This window comes from Vigna unguiculata, chromosome 10 (genome assembly GCF_037176805.1).
Source record: "Vigna unguiculata cultivar grain cowpea cultivar isolate G323 ecotype 2 chromosome 10, ASM3717680v1, whole genome shotgun sequence".
Classification (NCBI taxonomy): Eukaryota; Viridiplantae; Streptophyta; class Magnoliopsida; order Fabales; family Fabaceae; genus Vigna; species Vigna unguiculata.
The window spans coordinates 48,108,964-48,123,574 of record NC_140801.1 but is presented as its reverse complement, the minus strand read 5'-3'; the positions used below and the strand labels follow the sequence as shown (position 1 = coordinate 48,123,574).

At 29.9% G+C, this 14,611-nt stretch overlaps 2 protein-coding genes across 2 annotated transcripts; both read right to left on the bottom strand.

Annotated features, from left to right (window-relative positions):
- Nucleotides 1-2,490: 2,490 nt before the first annotated feature.
- Nucleotides 2,491-10,268, bottom strand: LOC114165621 (uncharacterized). Its single transcript, XM_028050201.2, has 13 exons — nucleotides 10,188-10,268; nucleotides 9,675-10,040; nucleotides 9,314-9,554; nucleotides 8,419-8,511; nucleotides 8,261-8,317; nucleotides 7,570-7,626; nucleotides 7,305-7,481; nucleotides 7,159-7,215; nucleotides 6,642-7,080; nucleotides 5,624-6,552; nucleotides 4,823-5,534; nucleotides 4,234-4,739; nucleotides 2,491-4,163 (listed from the first exon to the last, which is right to left on the bottom strand). Exons 1-13 carry the CDS (start codon nucleotides 10,266-10,268, stop codon nucleotides 2,503-2,505), a joined length of 5,376 nt encoding a protein of 1,791 aa, XP_027906002.1. The 3' UTR covers nucleotides 2,491-2,502.
- A 1,069-nt stretch (nucleotides 10,269-11,337) lies between these two features.
- Nucleotides 11,338-13,838, bottom strand: LOC114170394 (replication protein A 70 kDa DNA-binding subunit B-like). Its single transcript, XM_085667532.1, has 11 exons — nucleotides 13,674-13,838; nucleotides 13,314-13,581; nucleotides 13,119-13,215; nucleotides 12,915-13,036; nucleotides 12,743-12,827; nucleotides 12,523-12,655; nucleotides 12,288-12,442; nucleotides 12,076-12,196; nucleotides 11,800-11,979; nucleotides 11,632-11,709; nucleotides 11,338-11,550 (listed from the first exon to the last, which is right to left on the bottom strand). The coding sequence occupies exons 1-11, from the start codon at nucleotides 13,836-13,838 to the stop codon at nucleotides 11,338-11,340; spliced, it is 1,617 nt and encodes a 538-aa protein (XP_085523658.1).
- Between the last annotated feature and the right edge of the window lie 773 nt (nucleotides 13,839-14,611).

Below are 14,611 nucleotides of genomic sequence, written 5' to 3'. Positions count from 1 at the left end.
TGTGATGTGTGAGTGGGAGCTTTTTGGAGTTAAGTGAAAGGGATATTTAATGCAGTGCCACGTGGCAGGGTTGTTAGTTGACGCCAACTTCCACTTCACTCCATTAATCTTTCAACGTGAAAAGACACCACTACCCTCGCTTCCCCGGTTGACCTTTAGACCCGCTAGCCTCATGGGTCTTAAAGTAATTGACCGTCTAATGAATTAATTTCTTTTTATTTTTTCTTAACCTTTTTGTTAATTCATTAATTTAATTTAAAATATTTTTAAAACTTAAACAGATTTTATATTTAAACATATGAGTAATTTCATTGAGTAAATCATAATTTTTTTGTTATTTCAATAATGAACATTGGTTGTTGCAACTTGCTAGTTGCATCCACCACCTAACAAATTATCAAGGTTTTGACTTCATCTTCGTCTGAAATTGAAATTGAAATTAAAATTGTAATTAAAAATGTTGTTTTATTTTAAATGAGCCAATTCAGGAAAATAAAATAGATTGGTAATAGGCACACATTTTTCTTTTATCGACATTTATTAAACATCGTAAAATCACAAGTGGAACAATTTATTAAAAAGAAATTTACAATTTGTTATGTTTTTAAGAAATTGTAGCTAATAAACAAAAATGTTTCTTGTGATTTTAAAATAGAGTTCTACCACAATAATAAACATAATATAAGCCACCCAAAAAGAAAGAAGTGTGTTGGTAGGAAGATATAACATAGAAAGTGTGTCGAGGAATAATGTAAAGGGAAAAGAAATAATTTGAAAAGTTCTCACTTTTATCATCAAAAGGCAAAGAGAAGTCATCGTAAGTCCCAGTGGAAACTTCTCTTTATCTAAATTCTTGTAGTTCAAATGGTAACAGTTTACTTGCCATTGAATGTTTAGTTTGATAATAAAGACAGATAATTTATGTATAACTGGAAATTAATTCGAGTAATTTCCATTTTTTGGTTACTGAATTAATATTCACGTAATTTGTAACTAAATAATAAAAATAACATAATTTTTGTGTGTATAGTGTGTATAGAAGGTAGAGGAAATAAGAGAAGGATTTGTTACCAACCAAATTAGGTCATCTTTCTTTTTCATTTGTTAGGGACGCATAGTTACCTAACTCATCATCACCACGCAACCAAATCCAAAAGAACCCGATATAGTGCACTGAAACAAAACCACGTTTCAAAGTTTGAAGCTCTTCGTGTAAGAATGTTTGTTGAGATACTAAAATAAAAAAAGCTTCCAACTGAAGAATGGTGAGTATCCTAATAATATATCACGTTTTTATAATTTTGGGTTAAAAAATTGTTGTTCCTCAAATTTCAATAAAATTTGGAATCAGTCACTTTTTAAAAAAATTTACTAATTTAGTCATTTATTTTTAAAAATGTGTGAATTTAGTCTTTTTAATCAAATTTTATTAAGTTTATATGACGTTTCAAACATATTTCATGATAATATTTGAATTGTTTACATCGTTTAACACATTTTTACTTCAATGTTAACTCAAATATTATCATAAAATGTGTTTAAAATGTCAAATAAACTTAACAAAATTTGATAAAAATGACTAAATTTACGCATTTGACAAAATTTGTATAAAGTTTCGAAGAGTGACTAATTCCAAAATTCACTGAAACTTGAGGGACAAAAACATATTTAACCCTATAATTTTCTTTCTCTATTATTTTTCGGTCATACTTTTTCATTTTCTTATTTTACATATATGGTAAAACTTGAAGTCGTGTGGATATTACATATTTGTGAGATTAGAAGAAAAATTGTGAGTATCAATATAATCTAGATTTTTATTCTTTCTAATTTAAATTGAAATAGTGTAGAGTTAATACGATTTTAATAGGATTGGTTGTTTGATAGTGTGGAGCACAATCCATTTTATTTTTTCTCTGTGTAAACAATATGACACACGTGTTTTTCTTAAATTGTTCATTACATGGTCTCAACATGGAATTATTAAAAAAATTGTGTGTGAATTACAACATCTTTATTAACACTTGCTCATTTTTATATACGGGTCGAGGAACTCCAAATATCTTTTATATATATATATATATATATATATATATATATATATATATATATATATATACTAGTCTTTCTATCCGTGCAACGCACGGGTTTTTTTAAATGTAATATTTTTGATAGTAGGAATTGATTTTGTAATATTTATTAACTTCTAAGGTTATAATATAATTTCTTTAAAAAAATGACAATAAAAGAAGACTAAATTACATACCTATAATTTGTTTTTGGTTAATCAACTTGATAACTTCCTTTGGTACACAAATTTGATTACTTCTTAAATCAGCATGATGTTCATTGTAAGCCTTGGACTTTACGCAATACATCCTGCATTGAACAACAAAATTATAACAAATATTTTAATTACAACAATAGATCATGCATCTATATTTATACAAACTTTCAAATTAAAAGAAAATCAGAAATGACATACCTATAATGTGTTCATTGTCAAAGAGTTTCAAAAATTTCTTTGTAGACAACATTTTTAGTTGTGTTTGTGATATTTCCATTTTCATCCAATATAAGTATTTTCAATCCTCTCTTGGTTTTCACTCTAGAAATAGCAACATATAGTTGGCCATGTGTGAATACAGGTTGTGGAAGATAAAGTCCCACTCTAGAAAGTGTTTGTCCTTGACTTTTGTTAATTGTCATTGCAAAGCATAATGAAATTGGGAACTGTATTCTTTGGAATTTGAAAGGCAATCCTGAATCAGATGGCACTAAATCCATTCTTGGAATAAAAATTTTGTCACCAATGTTTTTTCCAGTAATTACAGTTGCAGAGATTACATTTTTACCCAAATGGTTGACTTGCAATCTTGTGCCATTGCAAAGACCTTTTGCTTGATCAATATTTCTCAAGAGCATAATTGGCACACCTGTTTTGAGCTTGAGTTTATGATTTGGTATCCCTGAACATTTGATATCATTTAAAAATTCAGATGTAAACCATTCAGATTGAACTTCATCTTGTTCATCAGATTGGCAAGGTGTATCTGAACTTAAATAAGTCACCTCTTCACCACCTAATAAAGACAACATGAAATCATTGACTTGCTCTACAGAATCATTAGTTGGGCACAAGATTGCTCCATCATCAAAATAATTTGGATTCATCATGTTAACCACAAATTGAGGATAAACAAATTCAACCAATGACAATAAAGGTACATCTGTATTTATAATAAGCAGCTCTTCTGGAATTTCTACCATGCACTCACCATTCTCATTTACATCCATTTGGCCATCTCCAATTTTCAATATCCAATCAGCAAATTCTTTGATATCATTGGCTGTTTGATTGTTTGTTGTAGTACTTAATCTCATGTTCTTGGACAGTTTGAGCACTTTACAACAATTCCATAACTCTGAATAGTTGATGGCTGATTTGATGATATCAAACCTAGATCCTTTCTTTATAACGGGTAGAATTTGTCTGAAGTCACCTCCCAAGACAACTTCTTTGCCACCAAATGGTTTGTCATTATTGGCATCATCAACATTTCGCATAATATCTCTTAGTGTTCTATCAAATGCCTCAAAGCACATTCTATTCATCATTGGTGCTTCATCCCAGATAATTAAATTGGTTGCCATCAGAAGTTTAGCACGGAGAGTACCTTGCGCTATGTTGCAAGTTGATTCATCATTAATTAACAGTGGGATGCAGAAGGTAGAGTGTGCTGTTTTTCCACCAGGAAGTAGTAAAGAAGCAATTCCACTTGATGCTACGTTCAAAACAATCATGCCCTTACTTCTTAGAGCAGCTGACAATGTCTTCCACATAAACGTTTTACCTGTACCACCATAGCCATATAAAAAGAAGAATCCTCCCTTGTTTGAAACAACTGCTGTCATGATATCCTGATATACATGCATTTGTTCATCATTCAGTGCTTTAAGCAAAATATCATGTTCTTTTGCCATGTCTTCTTTATTGTATTGCAGCTCATCAACAATAAATCTGTTATTGAATGTATGTACATCTGAAATATCAAGTTGAGGTAATGAAGGATAATCTTTCAAACATCTACCATTTGACATTAGCATTTCTTGTATTTCCATGAGACATATTTTTTGTAATTCAGCAGTCTCAATTTGAAGAGCTGCATGAACAAAATAATGCAATTAAAAGATATATTTTTATTGAATTACAAAAATAACAGTATAAAATACCTGGTAATCTCATTTCCTTTCTCTTTTGGTACAAAATTCCATCACACAAGATAGTCCATGTAGAATTCCAAACTATATCTGGTTTAGAAATTGTATTCATGGACAACAAAGTAACAAATAATCTTCTAAGTTCATACCCCGAAGCAAATTCACTTGCTTCTTTGATTGCATCAATATATTCTTTATCGTCTGCCAACAATCCCAAAGCATAGCAAGCATCTTGGTATGTTTCATAAAATTTCCCATCAATGGTCTTTATGCTTTCATAATCAATACAACCTTTTTGAATTGTCAGTAATATCCTCAAATAATAAAGTTCTCTAGAGCCTGGAGGAATATAAGTAAGTCTACCAATGTTGTAGCCTTTCTTCCTTGGTTTCCATTCTTTTTCTTTAGCAAACCACACAAATTTGCTTGGAAATTCAGAATAAGTCAATTCTTTTCCTTCTGTATAAACTTTGTTAGCCTCAAACCAAGCTAGAAACATTGTGTTAGCATTTTCGTACCTGTTGCAAATCACATTAATATCATGATATAAACTTTGTTAGCCTCAAACCAAGCTAGAAACATTGTGTTAGCATTTTCGTACCTGTTGCAGATCACATTAATATCATCATTATCTTTAAACAAAGTTGATTGTTGTCCAGGAAGATGGAATGTCAATCTCTGAACAGGAGGCCATCTGTGATGGATGTCAAAAGCAAATATTCGCCAAGCTGCTTCACATGGTGATAGATACCTACAATCATAATACCTCTTGATCTCATCAATAATGGTTTCTTTGTCACGTTGTGCAGAGTTGTTGCTTATTTTAAGAGTAGCTCTGTCAGGACCCTTGTTGACATATTTGAACAAATATTTTATTGAATTGGTCTTGTTGCAATACTCTGTATTCACGTGAGCTTGATACCTCATTAGAAGTGGTGGATTGTAAGGAACAACACTTCTGTTGTCCAGCTTAATTCCATTCTTCTCAACAAATCTACCATTATCAAGTCTTCTATAGCATGGATATCCATCTTCATCAATAGAAGTTGAAGATGTGAATATTTTAGGATAAAATTTGGACCATCTTCCTTCTTTCATGCATGGTGAAGTATATCTCGCAGGTCCGCATGGTCCATGAATCATGTAACTTGCTACAACTTTTTCCAATTTTGGATACAAATCCGCATTGGGCAATTCAGCTGATATTACTTTATCAATATCAGTTGAATTTTTCAATTTGCTTTCTCCATCCAACCATAAAAGTATATGTGCATGAGGTAAACCTCTCTTTTGAAATTCTACTGTGTACATTCATGCATATATAACAGAACAAATTAAATAGTTGAAAAAATGAAATTTCAAAAATATTCAAAAAGTCTATACTAATGCTTATGGAACATACCTGCAGTGGTTTTTCCAAAGAAGTCCTTTTTTCTGAAATCTGTCATCATTTCATCCAGCTTCATTTTGAATACTCTACATACAATATCAGGTCTATCTGATGGTGACAACCCTTTTGGTAAAACAAAGTCTCTTATTTCGCTCCAATTGACATTGCATGTTATAGTAATGAACAAATCAGGATAGCCAAACTTTTTACAAATAGCCATAGCATCTTGACAATTGTTGAACATGTATCTTGTACCACCAGTGAATGAAGCAGGCAGTACAATACGTCTTCCAATTAAAGAAGGATCTGTCTCTCCTCTATTAACATCCTCTTGTAATCCATTAAGAATATCACAACGAATTAACTTTTGATTAGCTCTAATGAACGACAGTCGTTGTGCTTCTACCATTGTATAACAATCAACCAAAAACTGTTGGAATAATCTACATGCATTCACAATATTTCCAGGTTCTATAGATCTTTGTTGTATTCTAAATGCAATAAATTCTCGCAACGAAATTCTAATTCTAACCTTGGATTGACTTCTTGAATGAGACTCTCTGATTGGAATATCTTCTTGATAACCATCTTCTCCATATGGAAACATTAGAGGATACTGAAGTGGAATGAAAGCTGTGTGAGTTTCATGCAGTCTTGTTAATTCACCAGAAAATTTCTTGACAATGATATCTCTGCCTACATCCAGATTGCCAAAATCACCAACTATTAGAGCAGCTATTTCATCACATGAAGGTGTGTTGTATACTCTAGGGTCTTTGTTTCTGCCTCTAAATAGTCTTAGTGTGAAATCTGATTCCATATGTTGCAGTGACAATTCTCTTACTCTTCTGAAAGATTTCGCAAGAACATTGTGAGTGTCAATCATTTGAATCAAATCAGCAACCAATGATTGATCTAGATCAGATTCCTTGCTGTTAGACCTAAAACATAATAAAGAAAAGAAATAACTTAATAAACAGATGTATTTCAGCAAATAACTTGAGCATATATGTTACTCATTTCAACTAACCTGAAATGCTTTAGTCTGTTACTCAATTCATTTTCGGTGTCATATATGTAAAGTTGTGCAAACTTTGGCTTTGATCCACGTTCTGGCAATAAACTTCCAATACGATGATAGTTCTGACCATTAAGAATAAATTGTGGTGGAGCAGAACCATTGTTCATTAAAGTATCTATCTTACCACCAATTGAAGTAAATGAAAACATGCTATTGTAGAGTCTTATATTCTGTAAAAATGATTTGCTTCTACGATCTACACCATTTAACAAACCTTCAAGAAGATCAGGTGGTTTTTTTAGTAGTGGAATTTGTACTTTTCCCTTTTGGCAACATAATGAAAATTGAACTTCCTTTGATGTGTTACTTTTTTCTGCTCTTTCTTCATACCACAGTTGAGCTTGACAGTATTGGCATTCCAAGCAAGGATCTCCAATATTGAGTAGTTCTAAACAAAAACATAAAGCATTAGCACCTCAAGTAATATTTTATGTATGAAATTCTGTACAATTTTGTGTGACTTTACCTTGTAACTCTCCTTTGCAATACAATTCGTTTGTAATTGTAGTACTTGTACTATCTCCTACAATATTAACAAAATGAAAAGTAATTACTAATTTAAAAAAGAAATTTATTGGAATCAATAAGTTAGCAATTCAAGATCTGAATTACCTTCATATGTTGTTCTTGTTGAATCATCATTTCTTGTGTCTGAACAATGTTGTTCTGTTGTTGTTTCATCATGAAGATTGAATCTGTTTTGAAGTGATTGTATGACTTGAAAAGGATATTTGACAACTTTATTGTTAGAGACAGAATATGAATGATTTTGAACTCCAGATGTGGCACCTATGGAAAATAATTATTAAAACAATTATGTTATATTCAAAGTCATTATCAGTATGAACTTTTGTATATATGAGTCAAACCTACTTACTTGCACTGCAATTGTAATTATTTTGTACATAACTTCTGTGAATGCTATTGCTGAGAACTGAAATCATTAAAAAAAATGAACAGAATGATTAGAAATCATTAAAGATCAATGTAGAAATACAGCTAAATGTAGAAATTTACCACAAGGAGTATTGTATGTTATAGTAGTAGCTGAGGATTGTGAAGTCATTAAGTTTATTTGAATTGGATCTTCAACTAAAGTAGTTGAAGAATTTGATATATTGTTTCCAGAAACTGCATTAAAATAAACAATTGTTTATAATTTGTTAAAGTGATATTGCAATAGTAATCTTAAAAAAACAAACAAATATAACTTACCAATTATTGACTGAAATCTTGATTTAATACTGTGAAAATTGTTGTTGTTTTCCAAATCTGAAAAATGTTTATTGTAGCAGCATTTTATGTCCAACAATACAAAACCATACATATGGCATTCATGTAACAACACTGTAACAACACGGTTTAAAGAAAGAGGTAAGAAGAAGAATACTTACTAAGATGCAACTCTTGTAATGGCTTCCTTTGGATACTGTTATGTAATTTATCAGATTCACTTCTTCTATCTATTATTAAAACAGCAAAGATATTTGATTATCAATCTATGTTGTGAAGTTCAAATCAAAATATATTTATTCAAATAGAGAAAAAATGAACTGATATTTTTATACTTTGAGAACAATGGTTGGCGATTTTTGTTTTTTTCCTTGCATTCTGTTCTTTGTAATCTGCAAAGAAGATATAAACATAGAAATACAGAATTTCTAAATAAATGTTTCATGAAGAGATTGTGCAGTCAAATGATTCAAGGTATATGTTAGAAGATTACCTGCATTAAACCTTTGTTGTAGCACCAACTTCCTCCTCAGCCTTGCATTTTTACAATCGTTTTCCTCCATTTCAGCAGAAAACATATGGAATACTTTCAAAGGTGTCAATGGAATAAACAAAAAGAAAGATAAGTTGACTCAATGGATGAAAAAGTGTTCTCTGTTTTATTACTATATTGGTGAATGATTTTTATAAACTTTTTTTTTGCAGATTGTACCTCTAATCACAATTCTGGAAACAAAAATATTTGTAATTGTAATAGGAAGCAATTGTAAGACTACCAAAAGTATTTAGCAGTAGACTAAGATTATAAATAGTAAGAGCATGCAGTGGTGACTGGTAATAGATCAGAAACATTCATATATATAGTAATTCTTTGATATTTGATTTGTTCTTACAGGGAACAAAAAATCTGCTTTTTATGTAGGTACTACAACACGTATTTTTTATGCAGTACTATATATAGTAGAACAAAAAGTACAGTTTCATACCAAGTATGTGCCATTCTTTTTTCATGATGTCTGCAAAATTATAACATGTATCCATACATGTATGTTTAGTTATGACATAGTAAACCAAGATATATCCATACATGTAATATTTAATTATGTTTAATTATAACTCATTTCAATATGTTAAATTAGATTCTAGTATGTATGAATTAGAGTTGATGAATTAAAGATTAAGAATAAACTTTTGATTGGAATTCATAGAATTTGAGACAATGTGCAAAGAAATTTCATTAATAACAAAATAGAACAATACATATGCATTGCTGAATATATATGAACTTGTAGCTTGAAAACTACCCAAGTAGCAGACATGAAAACAAAACTAATTATAGTTAAAAGTTTCAAATAACACCATAAAAGAAACTGTAAATTAAAGATTACAATATGTAAGCACTTTGACATTCTGATTGCTTTTCATCTGATCAATTTCAAACACCAAGTCAATAGGTTGATCAAATCCATGAGCAGTACAAAATTCCTTCCACCCACTTCCTATTTTGTTAGACTTCTTTGGATGATTTCTCAAGAGTAGTTTGCACTTGACTATTTCGCGAGGTCCATGAAGAAGAATGTATTTAAATCTTCCTTGACGAAGATAATTGCCAAAATCAGAAGGCAAATCCTAACACATAGAATGTAATTAAAGAAATCAATAAAAATTATTTATCCATTTAAGATATCGATTAAATTTTTTAAAAAAATTAAAATACATTAATATAAATATAAATGAAATGAATCTCACCAGATGGCTAGCATGGCATTGGTTTGGATTCAGAAATATGCAAAAATGCAACTTCGGTCCATTGAAAAGTGGTTCATCTGCTTGAAGTCTTTTAAGAAAACGTCCAATAGATAAAGGTTTGCATTTACTTGGAAAAACAGTGATGTGGAAGCAAGAATGACCAACATATCCAAAATAAATACTGTGGTTATCGTGTAGTTCATAAAATTCCCTTAAATCATTCCATCCTCCTATTACCATTGGTTTCTGTAAATTCTTGTTATAAGTGACGACATGTCTATTGCCTTCTTCATCTGTTAAAGTCCATTGACATTGAAGATCGTGATCATAAAGAATGGCGAATGCACGATCCACAAACCCAACAACCTCCAAGGATATAATTTATTTGAACAACGACATAGATTAGTTGAAGAAAAAATGATAATATAATTTCAAATCCGTGAAAAAAAATAAGAAGAGTAGAAGAGTTTTTTTAAAACCAAAACTGTATATAAAAATATACCAAAGACGTACCTCATCCTCAAGGTGGATAATACAGAACTGGTACCTACTCATTGTATTAACAACTTGTTCTTGGTTGAAGTTGTTCTCCATTTGGTAGGACTTTCAGAATGGAAGTAGAAATAGAGTAGTAAAAATGGAGAATATGACGGAACTTATGTTCAAGTGTGGTTGTGATGGTAGAATGAAGATCAACATTTATAGAGGAAAAATCCCCCATGAAAAGACGGGACGATTACAAATACATTTCAAAACAGTAATGTAATTATTACTTTGGAAAACGGGAAGACCATTAAAAGAACAATATAAAATATTACGTTATAAATTATTTTAAAAATATAAGAATATCATAATATAATATAATATATAATAAAATAAAGAGTTATTTTTACAATAAAGTAACAACCAAAATCCATATATATATATATAACATATAAAGATAAATATTAATATATATATATCTATATATTATATTATATTAACACAAATGGAATCGAAATTGACGTAGTAGGTTAAAATATAATAATTGGTTGTAAATTTATGATATATTAAATTTTTGTTTTTTAGATATATGAGAATGAAAATGGAATTTATTTAATAAACTTGGTAACCATAACAAAGAAAAATGATTCAAATATGTGTATGACAGCCAATTGTGTTGCCATAACTTAAAATGTGACAACATTTAATTAGTTTGCCAAATATATATTATTTATGAAAACCAATGTAAATAAGAATTTCTAAATTCGGTTGTTTAAGAAAAATATATGATGCATTTATGAAAATAAATATAACTAATAAATTTGAATTTCTAAATAAGTTTTTGATAAAAGTTATTTTTTATTATAAGAAATAATTGATAAATAATTGATGGTAAAACATAATATCACTTTTAAAACGTTTTGATGTAGCTGGCAGTCAAGTTTGTTGACAATAATTGAAAAATGTCAACAATATTTTACAAACCAGCGGATGGAAGAAATAAAATTATACAATTTGTAACAAATAAAACCATAATAAAAGCATAATATAGTTATAATCAAATTAAACATCAAAGTTATAGTTTAAAGGAAATTGAAGACATAACCATGCGTACACATATTACAATCCCAAATTGTCAGACATAAAAGAAATTGTCTTCAAATATTAAAACTAAAATCATCTATTGTTTGACTATTTTTTCCTTCTTAATATTTCTTTTTAGCAGCTTCAGTGGAACAATGTCTTCTTCGATGGATTCAAGTGATAAGGTCTTCTTTGCAGATTCTCTCTTAAGTGAAGTGTTACCATGCTCATTCGTAGCAGTATCTTTGATTAAGTCAGCAGATTGGGATGCACAGTCAATTGTTTCTTTGGTAAATCTGACTAATAAATCCTATAGTACAGTTTAAAAACAAATAGAATTAATAAAATCATACGTCATTAACAAAAAATGAAATTTATTAAATTTGTATACCTCGGCAATATCAACAGTAGACTCATTGACTACACGCTGTTTTTCTCTGCTAAACTCACCATTGCCAGCATAAACATCCTTTAAGAAGGTTAAGAAAAATAAATGATTAAGAAGTTAAATATATGTAAATTGTAAAATGTAAACTGTATATTTAAAGTTATATATTACCACAGATTTCAACGAAGAATCATTGAACTTCTCAATTATATCATCATCAAGACATATTTTCTTCACTCTGAAAGATTGTTCAAGTTTGAAAGTTTGATCGTTCCTACTTTCAACTTTAAACAGCAGACTTTTATTAACTAATTCTTCAAACTCCTTAGGAAAATTCCCACAACCATTCATCTACGATAACAAAGTAATTTAAAATCATATTCAGAGAGATATATCGCACTGTCCTTATTACTGTATATATATAAGTTGATATATTCAAGAGTATACCTTATCATGAGACTCTAACATATCAGCACAGGTTTTTTTGAAAAGGGTGGTTGCATCCCTATCAAACAGAACAAATGTGATGGAATCGGATGAGTCAATAACTCGAACCTTAATCCTATATCTGTAAAATATATAAAAGTATTAATTCCCAAAAGTGAAAATTATAATCATATATGTAAATTGGCATTAAGTTTAATAAAGTTAAAGTTAACCTTGGAAAGACTTTTATAACATGCTTGTTACACTTCTCGCAAAAGAACATCTTTGAATCTGGATAAACAACTTTGTTGCAAACACAAGCCGTATACCACCAGTCATCCTCATCCAAGATATGGTTAATGGTTCCAAACAATATGAAAGTTGCAACCTTTGAATATATAAAAGATTAATGTAAAAAGGTATTGACAACAACAAACTGACATGAAATAATTTAGAAGTCATTCTAACCTCTTTACAATCTTTAAGACCTTGAATAGTCGTCCTAGGTGTAACAGTTAAAAAGTCTTCTTCCACAGTATTTTTGGAAGTCTGAGACAGCTGCGTTAATCCTTGAGAGGGAGATTCATTGTTCTCAATCATCCTGGGCAATACAAATTAAAGTTAAAAAAATGGATTAACTAAAAAATTAGAAAGTATTGCAATAAATGAATAACAATTTGAACATTACCTTGATTTAAGTTCAGATGCCTCCTTGAAGTTAACATTGTACTTAATCCTAGTGCAGAACTTGCAATTTTGAAGTTGAACCTTATCTAAATTTAAAAACATAGTGCATGTGAAAGTACCATGGTAATACAAATTGTAATATAACAAAAGTAAAAGAAGTCACAGAAGTTTACCTTGAAAAGTTTTGACTTTCGCAAATTCTATACTTATAGCACAATTTTGTACTTCTCCACTTGAAAGAAATACATTCAGTTCATCGACATAAATACCAAACAAAGTACATTCTATTCGAAACCTAAACATTGAATAAATGTTATGTCAAATCATTATTTAAACAAAAATAAAAAGGTATGTAGTATATCATAGAAATAAAATACCCATCAGCTTCTATTGCAATGACATTTAATTTTGTTGTCTTTCCATCAACTTGCAATTCTCTTTCAGTACCCACTCCGACCAGTAATCCCAATACATCTAAAGAAAAAATAATAGAAGTCATAACATAAAATGACGAAATAATTGTTCATAACTAAAATATATGAATGGTAGAAAAACAAAAAATATTAAGTTACCAACTAAATAATCAGTATCGAATCTAGTGGTTGTCAATAATGACAAAGGTGTGTATTGTGGTTTCACATCAGGAACCAAGTTACCATCAAGCAAACTAACTTTGGTACCAAACTGGAAATTAATCTTATAAGGGTGGTGCGTAGTTCTGTAAATTCCAGAATTTGGAGCAACACTGAAATTTTGTATGGCATAAACATCACCTTCAGAAATTTTAGTCTGGAATTTGTAAATTAGAGTACGTCTGATGGAAGCATGTATTTTAGAACCCTGAAATACATCAATATAATAAAGATAAAGATGTTTAACATACAGATATTTTGTTGATAACAATGATGGTAAATAATTAGACGAATAATAACCTCTTTGTCTTGAATAACCAACTCCATGGAAAAAGGACACCTCTGTTTAGTGAAATCTGGAACGAACCATGAACGTATCACCCTAACAATGATATTCCAGTTCTCCTTTTCTGGAGTAACTTGGCTTACATTTTGAGTTTGCTTTTGAAGTTCAGAGAGAGACATGTTGATCTCAACACAAAGATATTCAACAAATGGAAGTAAAAAAGTAAGTACTACATTGGTTACATATTTAAACTCACATAAAAAAGATAATAATGAATTATAAAATATTTTAGTAAGGAAATTAAAAAAAATAATAAAAGATTCAAAGCAGCTATAGAGTAATATATATCTGTTTGGTCAAGGATAGTAAGAAAAAGATAACATGGATTTGGCAAATTTTGAAAAAGTAAAGGTTCATACGTGATTGGATTGTAAAATTTGAAATGGTTAAAGAAACCAAGAGGTACAAAAGCATTAAGTAATCTGCAAACATGGAGTAATAGACATGACATGTTAATAGAAAAAAAAAATTGACCTAGGTTTACAGAAATCATACTATCATTTTCTTGTGAAAACTGCGAAAAACAGCTATTGATGTCAGAAACCAGTAATGTGTTGCAATGGTTTTTTTGACAGGTTTCATATAAAAGGAAAATAAAGGAAAAAAAGCTTTCTGATGAAGATGAACCATTAAAAGCTTACTTTGAAATGAAAACATTACCTCTTGGCGTGATGTATTGAGCAGTGAACCATTAATTGAATCACTAATATGGAAACAATGAAGATCTGCAAAAAAGTATGGCTGCATAAAGAAATAATTTTAAGAAAAAAGCAATGTACGAAGATGTTTTTTCAGAATTTGTTAACAAATGAACAAAATGTACAACTGTACAAAAGAACATATGAACTGCTACGCTTCATGTCGAACTATATTTGTTATCAAAAAGGACATA